The sequence below is a fragment of the Nelumbo lutea genome, chromosome 4, assembly GCF_056320005.1.
Source record: "Nelumbo lutea isolate HS-2025 chromosome 4, American lotus-T2T, whole genome shotgun sequence".
Taxonomy (NCBI): Eukaryota; Viridiplantae; Streptophyta; class Magnoliopsida; order Proteales; family Nelumbonaceae; genus Nelumbo; species Nelumbo lutea.
Window position 1 is genome coordinate 20,340,183 of NC_142687.1, and position 22,425 is coordinate 20,362,607.

At 39.1% G+C, this 22,425-nt stretch overlaps 2 protein-coding genes across 3 annotated transcripts; one reads left to right on the forward strand and one right to left on the reverse strand.

The window, feature by feature from the left end:
- LOC148854454 (uncharacterized) lies at positions 1 to 570 on the reverse strand. Its single transcript, XM_088984838.1, has one exon. It carries the CDS (start codon positions 568 to 570, stop codon positions 1 to 3), a length of 570 nt encoding a protein of 189 aa, XP_088840964.1.
- A 10,179-nt stretch (positions 571 to 10,749) lies between these two features.
- On the forward strand, positions 10,750 to 20,516 carry LOC148854455 (chromatin modification-like protein). Of its 2 annotated transcripts, none has more exons than XM_088983832.1 (5): positions 10,750 to 11,341; positions 11,428 to 11,500; positions 19,021 to 19,072; positions 19,187 to 19,256; positions 20,179 to 20,516. In XM_088983832.1, the coding sequence occupies exons 1-5, from the start codon at positions 11,249 to 11,251 to the stop codon at positions 20,263 to 20,265; spliced, it is 375 nt and encodes a 124-aa protein (XP_088839958.1). In that variant the 5' UTR covers positions 10,750 to 11,248; the 3' UTR covers positions 20,266 to 20,516. The 2 variants fall into 2 exon arrangements, with proteins under 2 accessions (XP_088839958.1, XP_088839959.1); XM_088983833.1 differs by having other exon boundaries at positions 10,913 to 11,341; positions 11,440 to 11,500.
- Positions 20,517 to 22,425: the final 1,909 nt, after the last annotated feature.

Sequence of the window (22,425 nt, forward strand, 5' to 3'; positions counted from 1 at the left end):
CTATAGGCCAGCGAGGAGGGCATCGTACTCGGCTTCGTTGTTTGATGCTGGAAAGTCAAATCTCAAAGCATACTCTACAACAACATCATCGAGGGTGAGAAGGATGAGGCCCGCTCTGCTTTCTTTAGCACTGGAGGAACCGTCAACAAAGAGTTTCCATTGAGGGTGAGCCTCATTGTCTACGTGGTCCCTTTCGACATTCTCTAGGTTTTGGTGGAGGGCTCGGATGAAGGTGCATTCCACTATGAAATCTGCCAGGGCTTGTGCCTTGATTGCGGGCCTCGGCTGGTACTGAACATCAAAATCGGAGAGCTCGATGGCCCACTTCGTCAGGCGCCCTGAGGTTTTGGACTTGGTAAGGACAGCTTTGAGGGGCTGGTTCATCAAGACCACTATTGAGTGAGCTTGGAAGTATGGTCTGAGCTTTCTAGCCAAAACCACAAGGGTGAAATCCAATTTCTCTATCTTGGGATACCTGGTTTCAGCGTCGCAGAGTACCTTGCTGGTATAATAAACTGTCTTCTGTACATCGTCTTCTTTAATATGGACTGAACTAACTACTTCATTCATGACCGAGAGGTATAGGTACAAGGTTTCTCCCTCGGTCGGCTGGGCAAGGAGGGGAGGTGAGGTAAGGTACGCCTTGAGCTTGTTGAAGGCGTACTGGCATTCCTCCGTCCACTAGAAATCTTTCAACTTCTTAATAGCACGGAAGAAGAGTAGGTAGCGGTCGGCTGACTTCGACATGAAGTGATTGAGGGCTGCTATTTGGTTGGTGAGTCTCTGGGTTTCCTTCATCGTCATAGGAGGTGTCATATTCAGTATGGCTTGTATCTTCTTAGGGTTAGCCTTAATGGCTCTCTGAGTGACGACGAAGCCCAAAAATTTGCTTGATGTGACGTCGAAGGCACACTTGCTGGGAATGAGCTTCATGGTGTACTTCCGCAAAGTATTGAAGGTCTTGGCTAAGTCCAAGATATGGGTTTCGGCTTTCTGGCTTTTTACTACCATGTCATCCACATAGGCTTTGACGTTCCTCTCCATCTGCTCCTTGAACACCTTGTTAACAAGGTGTTGGTAGGTGGCCCCAACATTTTTTAGGCCGAAGGGCATCACTCGATAGCAATATGTGCCGTGTCCGGTGATGAACGAAGTCTTCTCTTTATCACCGAGGTGCATTTTTATTTGGTTATATCCAGAGAAGGCATCCATGAAGCTAAGTAGTTCATACCCTGCAGTGGCATCAACGAGGTGGTCTATCCTTGGCAGAGGAAAACTGTCCTTGGGGCAGGCTCGGTTAAGGTCTGTAAAATCAATACAGATCCGCCATTTCCTGTTAGCTTTCTTTATCATAACCACATTTGACAACCAGTTAGGGTAGTGTACCTCTCAGGTGAAGCCGACGTCAAGTAGCTTTCCAACTTCCTCTTCTATGGCCTTCCATCGTTCAGGTGCAAAGTTCCTCTTCTTCTATCGAACTGGCCTAGAGCTCGGGTCCACGCTTAGCTTGTGGGTAATGACCGAAAGGTCAATTTCGGGCATGCCAGCAGAGAACCAATCAAAGACGTCGGCATTAAGTCTGAGGAAGCTTACTAGTTCAGACAGGCTTTCCGAGGGAAGGTTGGACCCAACGCGGACTACTTTTTTCGGGCTCGTCCTTGTCTAGGGGGTCCGAGACGAGATCTTCGGCCGGATGGCCTCGGCTCGCTGGTTCCTCCTTGAGGTCGAGGCCCTCTAGTGGCAAGGTTTCTTTGTTTTTGCCTTTTAGCACTCCCACATAGCACTGGCGGGCGGCATGTTGGTCCCCCCAAACAACTCCAACATCGTGCTCGATGGGGAACTTGAGAGTGAGGTGATAGGAGGAGATGGTTGCCCAAAGTGCGTAAAGGGTTAGTCTCCCCATGATTGTGTTGTAGGGTGAGCCAATCCTTATGACTAGGAACTCTATCATCCTCGTCACCTGCTAGGGCTTCGCCTCTACTATGACTGGTAGGGTGATCTTGCCCTCTGGTTTGACAATGTTGCCGGAGAATCCAACTAGTGGGACATCTGCTGGCTGAAGGCGCTCCGACACTATCTTCATCTTCTCGAATGCTTTGTAGAAGAGGATGTCGGCCGAAGAGCCGCTATCAACGAGGATTCTCTTGACTATGAAGTTTGCTATGATAGCTGAAACCACCAGAGCATCATCGTGGGGGACTATTACCCCCTTCAAATCCTCATTCATAAAGGAGAGGGACTTTTCCTGCTTCTGCTTCTTGGGGGCTGGCCCCTAGATGCTTAACTGCCTGGTGTAGGCCTTGCGAGTTGAGGCTGAGGCTCTGCCCGAGGTCGTGCCTCTAGTTATGACGTTGATGACACCGACTACTTGCTGATGCTACTACTACTATTGCTGCTGTGAGGACGAGGCACTAGCCTCACCTCCAATGTACTGCTTGAGGTGGCCTCAGCGTATGAAGGACTCTATTTCATTCTTGATGTCATAACAGTTCTCAGTGTCGTGACCAGTGCCTTGGTGGAATTTGCAATACTTTTTTGGGTTCCCCCTTCAGGGATTCTTCTTCAACTTCACATGCCACTTCATGAACTCCTCCTCTTCGATCTGCATTAGAATCTGCGTGCGGGTGGAGTTGAGTGGCGTGAACTGGTTGTAAGCCAGTGCCAAGGCTGGTGGCTTCTTGCTGTTGTTGTTGTTGTTGCCATTGTTGCGGCCATGGTCTCCATTCTTTCTCTTGTTTTTTGGAACTCTGTCCCGGTGCTCAGTGCCCCTATCTTGAACATCACCAGTCGAAGCCTCTTCAACTACAATGTACTTCTAGGCCCTCTCAAGGAACTCCAGTTTTGTCTTTGGCTAGCTTTTGGCGATTGAGCACTTAAGGGCCGAGCCAGGGAGGAGTCCGCTGATGGCGGCGTACATGGAGACCATGGGGTCGAGGTCACGGACCTCTAGCTCTTCCTCCTTGAAGCAGTCAATGTATGATCGTAAACTTTCTCCTCGCTTCTGCTTAACTGTCATTAGCGAGATAACACTCTTCTGGGGTCGTTGGCTGCTGATGAAGCGGGCGAGGAACAAGTTGGAGAACTGCTTCCACAAGTTAATGGACCAAGGTGAGAGGCTTGAGAACCACCGTCGAGTAGCTCCCTTGAAGGTTGCCAGAAAATTTTGGCATGTCAAGTCATCGGAGTATCCATATAGGATCATGAGTGCCCTGAAGCTCTCCAGGTGATTGTCTAGGTCTGTGTTCCCGTCATACATCTCCAAGGTGGGAACTTTGAAGTTTGGGGGCAATGGCTCGACGATGATGTTGGGGGAAAAAGCATCCGTTCTCCCCACAGAGTTACTTTGTTTGGCCGAGGTGTCATTGCCCTTAAAAGTCTAAATTCTCAAAAGTCTAAATTCGTCCGGCCAACTCGCTTTGCTACTCATTATATTGCTCTTAAAAGTCTAAATTCTCAAAAGACATCATTGAGACACATGATTGACTCAGATGAATGGAAATCACTACCACAAGGAAGAACAAAAAGGGGAGAAGAAGTTGAGGAAATTATCAATGACAACAATTTTTGGAAATTAGTTCAACAATATGCTTTGATGACTGAGCCCCTTGTAAAAATGCTTCGAATTGTTGATGGTGAAAAAAGAGCAACAATGGAAATTGTATATGAGGCAATGCGTAGAGTGAAGAAGATGATTGAAGATAAATTTCCAAATACAAATAAACACATCCTGGACATTATAAACAAGAGATGGAATGCACGACTCATTCACCATTTGCCTCAGTTTGCCGAATTGCGAGCAGAGCTCGGTGCTGTCAAAGCCGAGCTCCGACAAGTCAAGGAAGGCCGAACTGAGGGTCGAGCATGGCCTATGTGCTATCCTGGTTTTTGAGGATGTGGTGAGGGTCGTTACGAACTCCAGATCATTCTGAGGCGAGACCACGCGCCCCGCGCTTGGTGCGGTGGTCGCTCAGGATGTCCCGGAGATCCGAGACGTGAGGGGAAGAGGCTCGACGTCAGCCCTTGGCCTTGGAATGGGCACTAGGGTGACCGTGACGCTCGCCTTCGCCCCTTGAGTTCTCCCTTTGGCGCCGGTGATGTTGTTCGGAGGGTTGGTGGCTATCCTCAAATTGTGTTGGTTCCTCCTCCCTTTGGCTGGGAGGTCGGGAGTCCTCGAGCAGGCAGGCTAGGCGACCGCTACAGGGCTCAGAGGGGTTGATCTGTGGCACATGTCCGGGGCTGAGGGTTGGCTGGTTTGTAGACCCATGCCGTCCTGGTTGTGCTGACTCCCCGGCGGGGCAGTCTCCCTGGGGGCACCTCCTGCTTGGGGGTAGCTCTGCTCAACTCATTAGGTTAAATACTCTAAGCGGTCGAGCACAAGTTGGAATTGTTCACTAGTAACAAGGTTGGTGTTCCTGGCTCTTCACACCATGGTGATTGGAGCTTAGGGACTTCTTAGTTTGTTATAGTTCTTTAATGGATCGTCTTAGCAATGTTTCCCACAAACGACATCAATTGTTGGTGCTTGGGTTGGCTAAGGACAACAATGTAATTTTGCCCCTAAGCTCTGAAGGTGGGCTGAGTGCTTCGAAGGATTCGGGGATGAAGTGCCGAGGCTGATAGTGTACTGAGTTTCGTAGAAGTCGAGAGCTGATAGCTAAGGTGTTGCAATGCAGAGGATGTCAGAGGCCTTGGGTAGGAACCCGAGGTAGAGGCTCCGACGATCAAGTCAGTACGAGGGTACGAAGAGGGGAATTAAGTACAGATGAGGGCTCTGTAGATACTGAATTCCCAAAGTGAGGACGCTTAAGTTCTGTAGTAGGATTGGATTTCAGGATCATGATCCTTCACCTCGAGGGGGGTACCCCCTATTTATACTTGAGCTGCCTGGAGGTTGGTGGAGATGAACACCTAAGATGGGAATCGTACGAGGGCAATTAACGGCCTCTACGAGGATGCGTGGGAACTCTACGATTGGCTCTGTATAAGAGATACAAGATACCCCTCTTATGGCTAGTCGCATCCCTAGTTTTGGCGTTCGTGGGCTAGACCTCCCAGCCCAGAATGGGCTAGGCTGGGCCACCCTACATCAATAAGTACATATATAAAGAAAATAGCAATCTATAGAAACAGGCTACAATTTTAATCTAAATTACATGGTTTTAAAATTTAAACCATATTATTAAAAAAATTACAGCGTTCCAAATGCATTTGCATCGGGGCTTCTAAAATATCATATATAAAACTTACACATAATCATTATTATTTTCATCTACGTACTTTTTTTCTCTACAAATACAAACTATTTATTCTTTTTTATTAACCTATAATATTTTTACTGCCGATTTGAATTTTAGTGGTCTGATACCACTTAACTCATCGTGAATAGAAGTTTGAAAAGCCAATAGGTCATGCACTTATAACCTATTTAACAAGTAACATCTTATCACAACAATATGTTTTAAATAACCAAAAAACTTGGCCATTTTCAGCCAAATTGAAAATACAACCACCATAAATCTATTAATAACCATGTGACATGTAACATAAATTAAGATTTTTCCTTACCATAAAATAAGAGTGGACAGATCTATATGCCGGAAGGACATGATACCATGAGAGCTTTGACCAATCAAAATCCGTCCGTCAATTATGATGGATACCACCTGATTGCCTTTCATCTTCTTGATATGAATTGATTGATTGTAATTTTTTTCCATATCATTGTTATAGAGTGATCAAAGAAAACCGAAAAACCAAAAAATCAATTAAAAATTTTCGGTTAGTGAAATCGATTGGTATGGTTTTGGTTTGGTATTTTCAAAAAGTTTAAGATACCATTTCTGTTTCGATTGAGTAATATTAAAAAAAAAAACTGGTGGTTTACCGAATAGATTGGTGTGTGTATATACATACATACATACCTATATATATAGGTATGTTTGTATATTATATATTGATGAGGGCAGATTTGGCCCTCTAGTGAAATTGCGACACGTGGCACATCGTGACAACTAGGCAAACACCCAGGCAACAATTTACTAAGTTGGTGTCCCACCCGGGCACCGGTCTGGCTGGTCTGGCGCGGCCTGGCACGACTTGCATGTGGCCTACGGGCGGCCTGTACGCGGGAGCTCACCACCAGGCAGTTTGCCACCAAGTAGTTCACCACCAGGCAGTTCGTCACTAAGTAGCTCTCCACCAGGGAGTTAGCCACCAAGTAGTTCATCACCAAGGCACGTCACCTCCGGGTCAAATAACGAGGTACTTAGCCAAAAAAATTTATACATCACAAAAAATGGTACGTGACTAAAAACGGTTACATCATATACATTTTTCATATATATTTTATATTATTTGTATATTATAAATGAATATATATGCATTACATATATAAATATATATTTATAATATATAATATAATATTTTATATATTTTTTCATTTTATTATAAAATAAAAAAACTGACAAACTAAACCAACCAACTTCGATTGGATTTCATTTTCCAAAAACCAATAAAAATAGATTTATATTTATAATCAAGAAAAAAGTGCTATTTTTATTGGGTTCGACTATGTAGGTACCCCTACATAGTCGAACCCAATAAAAATAGATTCCTAGGTAAGATTATTTTTTTTTTTGAAAAAAAAGCTCATGGGCAGATCATTGCAGTATTATAGGTTTCAATAAGTCAGGAGGCAATATAGGTGAGAATTCGTCAATCACAATATATATATATATATATATATATATATATAAAATAGCACTTTTTTCTTGATAATTATTACTTATGGTGTATAATAAATACACGATAAAAATGAAATACGTCGTTGCATCTTTATGGGCGTTTTGGTTACGAAAAGGATATAAATCTTGAAAGGCACATTGTAACTTGTTAAACCTCTGCACCAAAATAGTCAAATGTTTGTAGCCTTTCGGTTCCCCCATCCCATCCCTTTTTAACCTTTTTTTTTCAGACATATCGCAATCATTTCAAATCTCATAACTCTTTCTAATGAAGCAAGTGTATAAATTGGAAAGGTTGGGTGGGGGTTGATGACCAACCCAAACCCAACTACATGTCCTTCAGACTAGACCCGGATCAAGGTCCAAGCCCAAGTTAGCCAATCCTAAACCTAGAGTGGGCCCATGTGGATTTTAATGAATTTGGGCCCAACTGCTCTCTCTCTCCCTCTCATTGAAGCCTACACTCTTTATATTGGTTTCATGGTAAAATTACATGTTTCTTTGTCTGTTTACACTCTCATTAAAGCTATTCACAAAGAATATTTTTCTGTCCTGTTTCTTTGTCTTTTTGTCTATTTTAATATAAATAGCAGTTATATATAATCATTTGTTTTTTTAGGAGAAGTACGGAGAGACCTAATACAATTTCTGATTTCCACTACAAAATTATAAACATTCAAAAAGACAAAAACCTACACTCCATGCACTCATATCCACATGTGAATTGGCATTAATTTCGAGCCGCCACCTACCCAAAATATACTTTGAACCAACAAATTCTGGCCCTGAGCTGAACAGTCATTCTCCCTTTATTTTATTTATCTTATATGATAAGTCATAATTAGTGATCAAGCTGTATAAAATAATTATTAGTAATGCTTTATTATTTTCTTTCTCAAAACCTTTCGTAATTCTAAAACAATTTTTCGTTGACTAATACAAAAATTAAGTCCAATTAGGATGCATTCACTAATATTTATTACACGTTAAATCAATGATTTAACTAATCATGTGAAATATGTTACATGGTTTACTTACTGTTTATTGGCCCGTGTTAAACAAGATTAATTAATTACATGGTGTTTGGAAGAGTGTAGAAATATGAGAAATATTAATACAAATAAAAAAATGAATATAAATGAAATATCTATTTTATTAATAGAATAGAAATAAATAATAGAATAGAGATAGATTTAGATAATTTTTAGATAATTTAGATAATATTAATATTAATATATATTAATTAATATAAATATATTAATCAATATAAATTTAATTAATTTAATATAAATATATATAATTTAATTAATATAAATAGAAAGTATAAACAAATTAAATCCTATTTCGGTTGGATCCAAAATGAATTAGAATTAAGAAATAGGATTTTAGAGATAAGGAATAAACCATGGATAAATCCAAGCGACCTTTTCTTAAATCCAAGCGCTTTTTTATACATATTTTCAAGAAAAAAAATGCCCATGCTTCCAAGACCCGTTTTTCACAAAAAAAAAAACGCTTTTGCCACGTAAATAGTGAGCAATACTATGTTGTTTGGTAAGGTAATTTTCATCATCGTTTTTCATGTATGTGTTGACAGGTAAGCACAACATAGGATACACATCAATCAACCATTGGGGGGAAACGATTCGTCGATGCATGAAATGCCAAATTTGGCGTTTCATGCATCGGTGGGGTCTCGATTTTCGAGACATGCCCAATTTTTTAATAATCGGTTGAACCAAACAATGAGATATATGGGCGTTTGTTGAAACGCCTATGTGGATCCGACGTGGCACTATTTTTATTTTTTAAACGACAACGGTTCCAAACATCCCCTTAATTACCATCAAAACTTTAAGAATGTTATTGTTAAATATGTTACTTATACTTTATTTGGTTGCAATGCAAATAAATTTATACTGATGCAAAATTCTAGCAGTACAAATGTTTCCAATGTAAATTTTGTTTTATTTTTGTTTGACATTTTATCTCGTTTTCTTTTATTACAATACAAATGAAGTAAAATAAGATCTAAAGCATAATAAAATTAAATCCAAAACAAAATTAAATTAAATTTTGCATTATTTTCATTTGCACTCCTATGTTTTTGTATTAGTGCAAATAAAATTGTACTGCAACTAAACAACTGTGTTTGGTTACAGTGCAATTTTATTTGCACTAGTACAAATATATGGGAGCAATTGAAAAAAATGCAAATTTTTGTTTAATTTTGTTTTGGGTTTTACTTTATTCTTCTTCATGACTTGTTTTATTTCATTTTTACCACAATCAAACAAAATAAAGTAAAACTTGAAATAAAAATAAATCATAATTTGCACAAAAAACATTTACACTACCACAGTTTTGCATCAATGCAAATAAGTTTGCAACCCAACCAAATACAGCCTTGGGCTCAATTTGAAAAGATTACAAAATATAAGGCTATGTTTGGGTAGAATTCTACTTTTGTACTATACTTTAATAGTAGGGAAGTACAAAGTACAAATACAACTTTTACTTTGGCATTTTTGCTTTGAAAACCGTTTGGGTAAAAAATTTTGAAATGCATGCTTTCCAAAACAAAGTACCATTTTCTGTTTAGTAGAAGCGTCCTACCAGTCACATGTGATTCATCTGATTTTGTACATGACAAAGGCGACATTACCCATGATTAGCCACTTATATACACCGAAGATACACACACATGCCATGTGTAGACATGATGGCCATTATTAGTCGTCATGTACATGTGGCAACCACTTAGAATTAACATTTGGTTTAGGAAACGAAGTGGTTTTGTACAGGTATAATACTATATGTAACGTTATAGTAGACAAGCTATAAAAACATTTCATTAAACTTCAAGAATAGTTAAGAAATGAAGAAGTTGACGACAATAATTCTAGTGGCATTAAACATGCAATAAACATACCATTAAGTTTGAAGATATAGTATGAAATGGAGAAAACATTAAAAGAAAGGGAGGAAATATGAAACCATGATCCATACCTACGATTCCAATGAGAATTGTGCTTTTGGCGATGATCTCTTGTGGTAATGGTGACCATAGATGGGCAATGGTGGAGCAAGAACCCTATAGCAGCTAAGAGGTTAGGGCTTGAAAATGACAAGCGAATGGGGTGGGGGAGTCTAGATTGACATAGAAATCGAAACCAAAATTGACCCGACCTGGTCGGTTTATTGCGGTTTTTCCAACCGACTCGACCTGGTCGGGTTACTTGACATAGAAATCGAAACTGATCTAGTGTTAAGCAAAACCGACCTGGTCGGTTTGAGTCGGGTTGGGTTGGTTTGGGTCGGTTTCGGTTCTAAGTTCATCCCTGTGATAAAATCTTGCTAATTTTAAAAACAATCATAAATTGAACATTATTTCAGCCATCTCCTATGATAAAATTTAAATGAAAAGTTAATCACAAAAGCTGTTCATTAATCACTATTCACTAATCCAAAGTTTCTTGCAACAAATCAAAAATTAGGTGGCCTAACGGGCTTTGGAACTTCATGTTTAAACTAGGAACTAAGTCGGTTCGGTTTGGATTGATTTCGGTTTTTTTGTATGAAAACCGAAACCGACCCGAATCATCGGTTTGGGAATTTGTACAACCCGAAACTGACCCGTGCTGATGAAAACTCTGCCGACTGAGATTGGATCGGTCTGGTTTGGTCGATTTGGTCGGGTTGGGTCTTGTTATGAACAATACTATTGACGAATTTTAATTGAAGAATGAGCACACGAAATGGAAACAAAACTTCACACGTTACACCCTTAACACGAAATGGAAGCAAAACTTCCCAAAAAGCATGGAGTAATAAAAGTAGAATTCGTGCTTTTGGAGGTTTTATGCTTTTAAAAAGTATGAAAGCCAAGAGAGAAAGTATGCCATCCAAATACCATGTAATGTTTTTTATACTTTTATACGAAATTTATCCAAACAGGGCCTAAGATTTTGCCTCATAAATACGTACTAGCAATTAAATACGGTGCAGTTGATGCACCGTGAAGGCGTGAATCAACTGCATCGTAGATTCAGTGGTTCACTCGCAAAGATTCGACAATGCATATTGACATAGAAAACTCTCGTAGATGACGTGTGTCACCGTGAATCGTGGCCTTCCGTATTGTTGCGGTCCCACCACGACGGCTCTTCAACTCATTTGAGGTGGGGCTACAACAATTCATCGAAGGCTTTGATTTCGTGGTTTCAGCTCAGCGCAGCGATAAAACCACGTCGTAGCAAAAGTCGTTTGGGGAATGAGCTAAATGGAATATTTGCTTTTGGACGGGTGGGAGCGGCCACGATTTGGAATTGGAGTTTCGCTAGCATTTCCCGGCTCACTCGGTCAGCGATTAACCGTAAAACCCTAGCAAAAGCGTAGTGGAAGCTGGAAAATGCTTTGATTTCTCAGTCGCTCCAAAACCAAAAGTTTTTCTTTCTAGGTATTTCGGTTAAAATTTGTTCCACCGTCCGCCATAGAAAGCGACAATGGAACCTGCAGGCGAAGAAGAGGAACAAGATGGTATGTCCGTACACTCTCCTGGTCAAGCTCCACCTTCATCAGCGTCTTCTCTCCCCAAGGTCGCTTCATTCCCCCCTTCCAGTTCACTCTTTCAGGTTGGGTAGCTTATCGTCTTACTATTTCCGTTATGTTTATTTTCTCGTAGGAGCAATCGCAGGTTGAATTGGAACTGAGATTGTTGGAAGCTCTTGAAATATATCCTCCCGCCAAATTACAAGGTGACTCTTATTGAATTGTGATAACTGATATTGTCCGTGTTTTGGCGTTTGACTTTGATCGACGATATTGGAAACGACAACCTTCAATTTGGGTCAGGTGATAAAATGAGAGGATTGATAGAGGAACAGGTTAATGAATCATGGGTTGTTATTCAAAAAAATAGGAAAAAAAAAGAGGATGAGGGGGGGGGGGCGTGTTAATTGTTTTTGGATTAGTTAGAATGAGCGCACATTTGAATCAGAAGAGATAATAAAAAAGAAAACTCCAACTTGTATCGATAATTCTATTGCTTTTTGGTCCATTTTAAAGATATACAGCAGACCTCTTGCGGATATTTGCAACACAAGGAAAATAGAGGTTCTTTTGTTCATCCACCGGCAGCTAGAGACAATTTGTAAGGACTTTGACAATGCTGACTTTAGCTGGTCTGTGGCAGATTTAACTGGAATAGTAGTAGCATCCACCATGTTTACACTAATTAGCTGCAATATATTCTTTCCGTCATTGCTCTTAATTTGAACTACACTTTACTAGTCCCCATCCTCCCAATCCATGAGGCTATTCCATGAAAATATCCCTTTTCTAGTCTTTTATCTTCTTATGAGAACATCTTTATCATGTAATGACTAGCCTGTTCATCTTCCCTGCTTATGCTTTGATAGAAATGTTCCATCATAAAACCTCAAAGCAAGTTGGTTTCTAGTTATCTCTATGCAGTGTATGTAAACAATGCAGTACTACTATTTCCCATTTTATGAAGAACTTGATGATTCCAATAACTGCACAATTGATCAATCCATGTGTGTCATCACAACAAGGTTGAGAGGCACCATAGGGCCCCATTCAAACTCAGATGGATATCAAGTTCCGATCTTAATTCATCTCATTTGACTTTTAGGTTCCATTCAATGGTGCATCTATTTAGGTCTAACTTTTGGTGTATCAGAAAAACAGGTGCTGAGAATGGTATATGTTTAAGCAACATATGAGGGTTAATGTCCCATGGTTGACAGAGTTAATAGAGGTTAATCTTTGAATATACATGTTGTTGTAGGTTCTATTGATGTTCCTTTTTTTTCCTGCTTTGGTGTTGGTAGTATAGTAATGGATGGTCAAGCTGATGGAAGAGGTCCTAGGTATCAAATACACCAATGGGGATTACTAAAATTGGAAGAGTTACATTTTTAATTTTGAAACAAGTAGCAAGTTGGGTGTTGGTCCAAAAAGGGGAGTATCCATAATGATTTCAGATGTTATTATGCTAACAGTAAGAGTTTTGTCTCTGAGAAGAGGGATTCTGTTAAACTGGTAGTCAGTGGCAATGTTTATTGGTACAAAACATGCATCTGGATTTGTGGAATTCGGGATGGTATTGAGGTTAAGTTTCATCTATGTTTTAGTGGTGATTGTTATCCTTATTTACTCTGATCATGAAGGTGGATCTGAGAGTTGTGGCTCAAATGGGGGTGGTGGCATTTCTTTAGAAGGTGTAACACATGTCTTAGTGATTGTTTAAGTTGTTGTTTTTGACTGAATCATTTTGCTTTGAGAATCATTTCATTAGTGAATGTAATTAGAATTCTAATTGATGTCCATGCACATGGAATTTTCTTGGACTTTACATACTGAATGTCTTGGATGTTGTTATTGCACCCAGATGGGAAATATTTAAAGAGTATGATGCTAAAGTAAGTCAATCTTCAATGACTTTTTATTTTATTCAATCATAATGGCAAAAGGAGAAGGGACTGATCAATGAATCCTATAGCCAGTGTTATAAAAGACTTTCTTGTACTGGCATTCTTCTGCTTTAAGGTGTTCACGAGAATCCCATCAAGGCACATTTTTATGCATCCTGAACCTGTATGTGTCAGATGTGCTAGTAGGTTGATATCAGCCCTTGAAAACTTTAAAAGTGAGACAAATGGAATTTAGAAGAAGGAAGTTAGGGCCAAAACAGAAGGTGAAAAAAGATGAAAAAAAGAGAAAAGAGTTTGGGAGAAAGGAACATAGATCGTGGGGAGGTATTCTCCCGATTAGATTGTATATGAACTTAAAGAAATAAGAATTCACAATTATATCCTTAATTAAGGGTGACAACAATAAAACTAAAAAGATTGTGGGCCTAAATACTCATTCAAGCTCATTAACAATACATTAAAAGAATTCATAAAAAACAATAAATTAAAAGAAAGAAAGAAAACAGACCCAATTACAAGTAAGCTGACAGTCAATACTCCCTGCCAAGTTGGGACTAAATGTCTAACATTCCCAACTTGCTAAGTGAGTCTTTTTTTTAATGAGTAACTTGCTAAGCGAGTCTTGTAACTTCAGTTGAGAAATCCCCTTTATAAAAGCACCTATCAACTGTTGATTTGTCTTCACATAGGGGAGGCAAACTTCCCCAGACAACACCTTTTCTCTAATGAAGCGATTGTCTATCTCAATATGCTTGGTGCGGTCATGCTGTATTGGGTTATGGGCAATGTTAATTGCTGCCTTATTATCACAATACAAAACAAGAGGAGACTCCCACTAAATATCCAACTCTCTTAGCAAACTGTGTAGCTGGAGTGCTTTTGATAATCCATGTGTAATACACATATACTCATCTTTAGCAATAGAGTGAGCCACCATAGACTGCTTCTTGCACTTCCATGATACCAAATTTCCCCCAAGAAAAGGCAAGGCATAGTTACTTGAGGTAGATCTCCTATCATCGAGAGATCTTGCCTAATTTGCATTTGTAATGACCTATACAGTATACTTTCAACTGATCATGTTTGGAGAATAAAATCACCCCTCCTAGACACCCATTCAGGTATGCAAGGATCTATACACAATTGCTAGATGAGTGGTATGGGGACAAAGCATATATTGGCTCACCACACTCACAAGGTATGCAATGTCAAGTCGAGTCACACACATGTATAACAGCATACCAACCAACCTCTAATACATATCACGGTCTGCAAGAAGCTCCTTAGTGGCATTAGTCCTATCATTGGGGTCAATAGGACTTAGGAGTTTCAACTGGTTTCACTCCTAGTTTCCTTGTCTTTCAGAAGATCCAGTGCATACTTTTGCTCAGAAATATAAATACCATGATAGGATCAAGCCACCTTAATGCCCAAAAAAATCTTATCTCATTCAAATCTTTAATCTTCTTTTTGGTAGAAACCAAAATCTTTAATCTCAAATCTTGTCCCCCAAAACTGCTTGAGTTTAGCAATTTCCTTCTCATCATTCCCAGTGAGAAAAATATCATCAACATAAACAATCAACATGTAAGCCTCTCTTCTAGACTCTCGATAAACAAGGTATGATCAGATTGTGATTGAGAATATCCAACCTTTGGTAAGGCACCACAAAATCAATCAAGCCAAGCACGGGGATACTGCTTAAGCCCATAAAACAACTTTTTGAGTTTACACACACTCCCCCTAGGCAAGTCATTGTAAAAACAAGGTGGAATATCCATATAAACTCTCATGAAGACCCCTTATTTAGAGGCCAAGAGAAATGTGAAGCAAGTGACAAAAGAACTCGAACAGAGGTCATTTTTGTTGCTGGAGAAAAGGTCTCCTCATAATCCACCCCATAAATTTGAATATACCCCTTTGCTACTAAACTTGCCTTATACCTTTCAATACTTCCTCTTTCCTGTGCTTATTTCCCCTCAACCAGTGTCATAGCATCCAATGTATCATTCTTCAATAAAGTATTCATCTCTTCCTGCATAGCAGCTTTTCACTTTGGCTGTCTTGCTGCTTCAGTCTTATTCCCTGGAATAGAAATAGATGAGATGGATGCAATAAAAGACTTGTAAGCAGGGGACAACTGATCATAAGAAATATAGCGAGAAATACTATGAGCAGTAGGGGAGTGCTTACCCTTACGAAGAGCAATAGGTAAATCAAGGTCAGATGGGGGTGCAAACAGGTCATAAGGGTTATTGGCACTCTATTCTGTCTCTATTGGAGCAACAATTTGTTGACAACTGAAATTTCAGCGCCGTTACAAGGCTTAAAGTTTGCAAGACAGGTGAATTTGAAGCAGATAGAGGTTGGGGGTGACTCACAGTTGGTGATGGGATGGTTATTAAAACAAAGTGATGGTCCCTAGGTGTTAAGTGACAAGGGAGATTAGAAGGCTAGCAAATAAGGTAGAAGCTACTTTCAAGTGGGTTAACAGGTCTGCAAATGCTTTCACAGACAAAGCAAAGCAAGGGGTGATGGGGGAGTACCTACATTGGGCTAATTTGTACTCTTTAACTTCATATTGGGGATGGTTTTGATTGTGAGCCTTGTAATCTTCCTAATTCCTCTTAATTAATGCAATCTTTCAGTTATCTATCAAAGAAAAAAGAAAGGTCAGATGGGGGTGTAGGTAAAGCAGGTGGAGGGGAAACAACAATAGGGATAGGTGGATCTTCAGAACTTGCATCATCAGAAGAGATAGGAGGTGGTTGATAAGTAGGGGGTTACTTGTTCCTTCGTTGATACAGTTGTAACATGCCATCACCAGGACTGACAATAGGAACAGAAAGATGATGAGACACAACAGGTGTAGGAGACAAAAAGTAGAGATGTAGGTAACTGACTAGTCTTCCCTGGAAAAAAAGGAACAGACTTAAAGAAGGTAACATCCATAGAAAGAAAACATTTACCATTGATGGGATTAAGACAACAATACCCCTTTTGATTTGATTCATACCAAGAGGATACTTAACTGACTTGGTATTAAATTTAGATTTGTGAGGACCAAGGATGTGGACAAAACAGGTGCAACCGAAAACACAGAGAGGAATGGGAAAGACACCATCACTGGAATAAACTAAACTAGAAGGTATCTTGAAGTTAAGTATACGAGATGGAATCAGCACAATAGTGTGAATGACATCAACCCAATAACATATAAGAACATGACTACTAAACATAATGCCACTAGCCACCTGTGTGATGAACATTCTACAACCCCGTTTTGTTGAGGGCTGTAGGCACAAGAACTCTGATGAACAATACCATAGGAATTCAAATTGGATGCAAGTTTCTCTTCAAAATACTATTTCACATTATCAGAATGGAAACTTCAACTGAGTATCATTTGATGAAACTGTTGAACATGGCATGGCGCTTCATCTCTAAAATGCATCAACTAATCCCATGAAAAATGAGATCCACAAATAATAAGAAGTAATGATATCCACTCATACAAGGAACATGACAAGGCACCCATAAATTGGTATGCATAAGATCAAAAGAAGAAGCACATATTTTATAACTTAAATCATAAGAGTGTCTACAATGCTCTGAAAGTTGAGTAGTTGACAATCATCATATTGAAGACTAGACAAACTGACCAACTCAAACATTGAAGGAAATAAAGACTTCAAAGAAAGAGATGACAATTGGCCAAGATGGATATGCCAAAGCATTATTCTATCAAAAGACTCAGGGGTAACACTTTGACCATGATGAGTAGGACTAATGGCAACAACAGTTGAGGGCATAACATCCAAAATATAAACACCATCCATTTCACGGCCACTCCCAATCACCTTCTTTGAATCAATGTCCTGAGGAGCTTTAGTAATATTTCTAAAAGAAAGTAAATTTGTGCTAAATTTAGGAACATGTAATACCAAAGACAAATATATGGAATTAGACTCTAATATCACCCTTTCCCGCAATAGGTGCAAGAAAACCATCTGCTATACAAGCTTTATCCCTACCCAGAGCTAAAACATAATAATGGAACAAGAATGAGATACTAGTCATATGATTAAAAGCACTTGAATTTATTGCCCAAGGAATAGACATACCAGTAGTAGCAACATGAGTAGTGGCCTGTATACCTGAGTTAGCACATGCAGTAGGAGTAAAAGTAATAGATGTGCTAGAACTGGTGGCTGCACCCTGCAAGTGGGAAAGATATCTGCCATACTCCCCAACATATGCTCTATTGGCTACTTGTGATTCCAAATAATGAAAAGGAGGGAGAGGGACAATAGGACTAGATGCCATAGGATCTGTAGTAGAGGAAGCAACATTGGCACTACCCTTATTGCCACTGTTCTTGAACCGAGTGTAAATGTAGTTTCCAACAAGTCTTATGTGTATGCTTTTGGTTTCTTACAATAGTCGCATAAACCCTCCTCCTTTCCATTTGTACTGCTACCCTTGCGTGTTAGTCTTTGATATAGATTAGGCCAAATGATCTACAACATGTGTCTGTGACATAGCCCTCCTACTCTCCTCACTCTGAGCCAAGGAATAGGCTTGTGAGAGAATCTCCATATGTAAGAATGTGCTGCCAGGTAATATCATACTCCTGATTCAGACTAGTTAGGAGTTAAAAAAATTCTATTCCTTTCTACAAGCTTTCTACGTGTCTTTGCATCATCATTACACTTTCACTGTAAAATCTGAGGCTGATCTTTCTCCTCCTGAAAGTGACTTCAATGAGAGTAGTATGTAAATACTAGATAATGACATCTCCCCCTTCTTCAAAGTATTCACCTGCATCCTCAATATAGGTGCCTTTGCACCATTGAAGCTGTCAATAAGTCACTACCCCACACACCCTTTGCACTCTTTTTGAACATAAAATTTCTACTAATATGAGATTGCATTGAGTTAAGCAACCAGAACATCACCATATAGTTCTCTTGAGTCCATTCCTTTGAATCAGGCTCCTCACTCCCTGTGATGTAAGTATGTAACCCCATTTTCCATGCCCCAAATCCCAATCTTCATTGAGTGTGCTCACTCTAGGTAATTGGACCCATTTAGCTTGACTGTACTGTAGTGATAATCTCAGCAGTCTGGAGGCTTTCACCACCTTCTAACAAGGTTTGAAGTTTGAACCTCTGTGATCTGCTTCTGTTCATTTCCACCAGCATTCATCCCTTACCAATCACCACAAACAATTTTAAGCAATAGGAGGAAACTATATTTGATGAGAAACTGTGATCTCAAACGCAAATTCTAACTGTATCCTAGGACAGGCCAACCCAGGAACATTGGGACAAGGGAGAACAAGTAAACGCTCACTCTAGTGAGCCCAGAAAACTCCCAATGGACATTGATTTCAATTTTAGGGTAAATGGAGCCTAGAAAATCTCAAGCGCCAGTTCCCATCTTACCTTATACCCCTTCAAATTTTAGGGCAAATGGGCCTGAATACTCATTCAGCCCATTAACAATAAACTAAAAGAAAGAAATAAAACAGACCCAATAACAAGTAAGCCGACAGTCAATAATGCTCAACAAAGAAGACTCAAACCTTGAGTAATATTAACTACATGTACATTAGCCGCTTGTTTAGTAGTTCCAGTATTAACGAGTTGTACATGGTGTTGCTTTTAGTTTAAGTACCGGGAAGATAAAATGATGGTATTACTTTTGTAATTGTTGCTTTTCCTTTCCCTTTTTTTCACTCCTCTCCTTCCTCACACTTTCGATTAATGATTTGTCTGGCATCTGAATAGTGTATAAATAAAGTTGTTTCTACACAGGTATACACCGCCATTTTGTACTTTATGGTCTGATGGAATTTCTAAGAAGAAGGTTAGTGTTGTTTCTAGTTTGGTTTGTTGCTCTCAGAACTACCATAAAGAGTTCAAGATAAATTATTGTAAACTTCCAGTATGTTACACTCTCTTTACAATTCATTGTTGACAGTTTTGATCGACATTTCTCACCTGACGAGGTTCTGCAGCTTCTGGATCGGTTCTATAACTTGGATATGTTGGTATGAGCAACTGTATTTTATTCTCTTGACTTTTTCTCCTCCCTTATTAGAACATAAAATTGGGAAAGAGAAGCAAGATAAGGTCCTTTTCTTTCAAAATATCGATAATTGTGTAGGGATGGCAACAAGGAAGAGACAAAACCCCAAAAACCTGATCCATTTTAAGCAGCAGCACTGCAGACTAGATGTTTTTTTCTCTCTTTCTTTTTAAAAGTTGAGTAGATGCATTTTCATTCCACTGAACTGTTACTTGAGTATGGAGAAAGGTTGTTGGCATGCCCTACCTGATCCAATACACATGGAAAGGTATAATTGAAGTCAAACAAGAAAAAACCACATTTATCAGATGACATAGAAAGAAAGACCAACATAGAATTGGAGGTGGGGGTGGACTTGGAATTTAAATTTTCAAGAAATGCAACTGAAAGCAGAGTAAGAACCGAGAATTGACAAAAATCCCTATCAAGAATTTTAGAGAGGCTATGTCAACTTGATTCATCAAGCCATCTGAGGTGGCTCCTAAATCTTACAACAGTTTTAAACCATACAGTAAACTGAGTCTAATTTACAATGTTCATAGAACCACCTCAAAATACTATTTTTGGAGAAGATCTCAGAAAACCATGCAAGGTCTGCAAGAAATGGAAACTGGATTTGAAATCAATGTTAAAAATTTTCATTCTTGATATGCTCTCCAGTTTTCTCCTCCCAAGACCCCAGATAGCTGGGACCAACATTGGGTAATGGCCTTTTTATATGCCCTCATCTCCCTTCAGCCTCCAACCCCACCTTGAACAATGCAAGGCCTTCCTCATTGTGTCATCTGGTTTAGTCATCTCCCATTTTTGCACAGTGGAATTGTGAATGTGTACAGTGTCATATCTCATACGATAATCTTACATGTTTTCCTGCCAAAATTCAGAAACCAGACAACGAGGAGAGAGAGATTTTGAACCAAGAGGAAGATTTTTCTTTACCTCAGAGCTTTTTTGTCAAGGAAGAATCATAAGTATACTATTCCAACTGCTGTTTGTACATTCTATTCTAATGGTGGTTATAGACATTTCCTTAGTAATGTTATTACCATTATGGTAATACTGGATTGATGTATGGTCAATTTGAGAAGATTTTATACAACTTTTTTGAATTAAAGAATAAATAGTTTCAAAGAAGGATTCCCCATGTACGTGAACTTTTTGTTATATTATACTTTTGACCATGTTATGGTTATTGATCTTGTTGAGAGTTAGAATTGCAAAACAGTTATGTGCTTTATTTCGTGGAATGCTTACTTGTTCAGCTTGGCTTTATGGGATTGGTGTTATTGCATGGGGGGAGATGACTAGTCAATATGGTGATTAGTTTGTGCTTGGGTGTTGAATAGTTGACCACAATAAAGGCATGTTCTAAATTGCAATTTCATATGTGCAATATAAATTTTAAGTATATATGGGGTCCAATTATAAACGGATTGAATTCAGATAACCCTTAATAGGATTGAATTCGAACAATTGGATACTGTTTGCAGCTCATATAGATGTTTCAAGATTTCCGACAGAGTTGTCTATCATGTTAGGGGGCCATGAATTCAGACTACGATGGGTGGTCCATTGTTGTCTTTTGTTTGCTACACAACTTCATTTGCACTGATGTATCAAAAAATAATAATAATAAAAAAATAAAAACTATATTTGCACTATGGAACTGCAAATGAGTTGAAATGTAAATTCTGGGTCTATTTGGTTTGCTTCTGGAATTGGAATTTTAATGTTCTATTCCCAAGGGAGGGGGAATGAATAGCCATTATTCTCTCAAATAGGAGATGCAACGAGATTCTGAGCATGGTTTTAAAAAGTGATCGAACCATTTTGGCCATCGGTTTCTGGGTTGACAGTTTGACCGTTTGGTTTGAAAGGATGGCATGTTCTGAAAAAGAATTAAAAATAAAAAAATAAAAAATGGTCAAAAACCGTTGGACTGATCGACGGTTTGATCACCTGGGTCAATGGGTTATTGACTGATCTAATGGTTTTTGGCTGGGGACTGGGTTTGGGGTAAAACAGAACCGGTTGCTTAGACGGTTCTTAGGTCGAATGGTCCGACTGTTTGGATCAATGGCGGTTTGAAAATCATGATTCTGAGTCCACCCAATCAAACGTTTGGAATCAGAATGGGCTTCTGATTCTGATTCTGATTCCAGACCTCTATTCTGACAAACCAATCAGAATGGACCTGTTTTATTTAATTTAAATTTTAAATTGGTTTGTTTGTCTTCAGTTCAACTAAAAAGCAAAATACGAAATACAAGTGAATTAGAATGTACATTTATTCTGATTTTCTATGCATTTGTATCAATGCAAATGGAATAAAGGGTTTACAAATATAACAATTTTCCCCACTGGTCCTAACTGGTGAGTTTTCCGTAGGATCCGATTTTGGTGACGGCTCCTGAGTATCACGAAGATGTTACCAGCAAGGTAGCTGGCACCTATCTGAAGCGATAGAGATAACTAGATGATTTGGTTTCTTTTCTTTTTCTTTTTTTTGAATAACTACACAACGTGTATTGTCAGTCATAAGGCAAATGTACAAATTGCTTATATGATTCAGTCCACTTCAGAATTTTTTATTGGTTTTTTTAATTTTATTTTCCAAACTCTACTTATGATTCACTACCATGAATTTTGATTCATTGCCCCACTTGACACTCTTTCCTACTGTACAAACCTTTATGGGACTGAACAATAAAAACCCTACAATAAAAAATAAATTATTAAATTACCAATTTTCTTGTGGGAGAATGTAATTCATAGTTCATATCATCATATGTTACAATCCTCTCCTTTATTGGTTAAATATCGTTGCTATTTATAAACATTGTTGATAAACGCAGTCATCATTCCCGTGAACATAATTCAAAGGCTGGCTGGCCCCGTTGTTTCCTACTTTCCAAGGTTGAAACTTGAAAGTTGAGCTTTTTCATTTATTGCTCTTGTCTTTGTCTCTGTGACAAGTTGATCGAAATTGGAAGCACATTTATATTCTTCTATTTTTCGAATTTTCAAGCCACGAAGGATCAAAGGGTTCTCAAGTGTCAGTGCAAGTGCATCGCAGCTCCCGCCCATTATTACTCAACTCTAGGGTTAAAAGTTTCAATTCAACCAGTTCC

Excerpts from the sequence above, each read along its gene's own strand:
- LOC148854454 (XM_088984838.1), bottom strand. The coding sequence starts at position 570 with ATGAATGAAGTAGTTAGTTCAGTCCATATTAAAGAAGACGATGTACAG.
- LOC148854455 (XM_088983832.1), top strand. The coding sequence starts at position 11,249 with ATGGAACCTGCAGGCGAAGAAGAGGAACAAGATGGTATGTCCGTACAC. Across the intron at positions 11,342-11,427 it reads CAGCGTCTTCTCTCCCCAAG|GAGCAATCGCAGGTTGAATT; the intron begins GTCGCTTCATTC and ends ATTTTCTCGTAG. Across the intron at positions 11,501-19,020 it reads TCCTCCCGCCAAATTACAAG|GTATACACCGCCATTTTGTA; the intron begins GTGACTCTTATT and ends GTTTCTACACAG.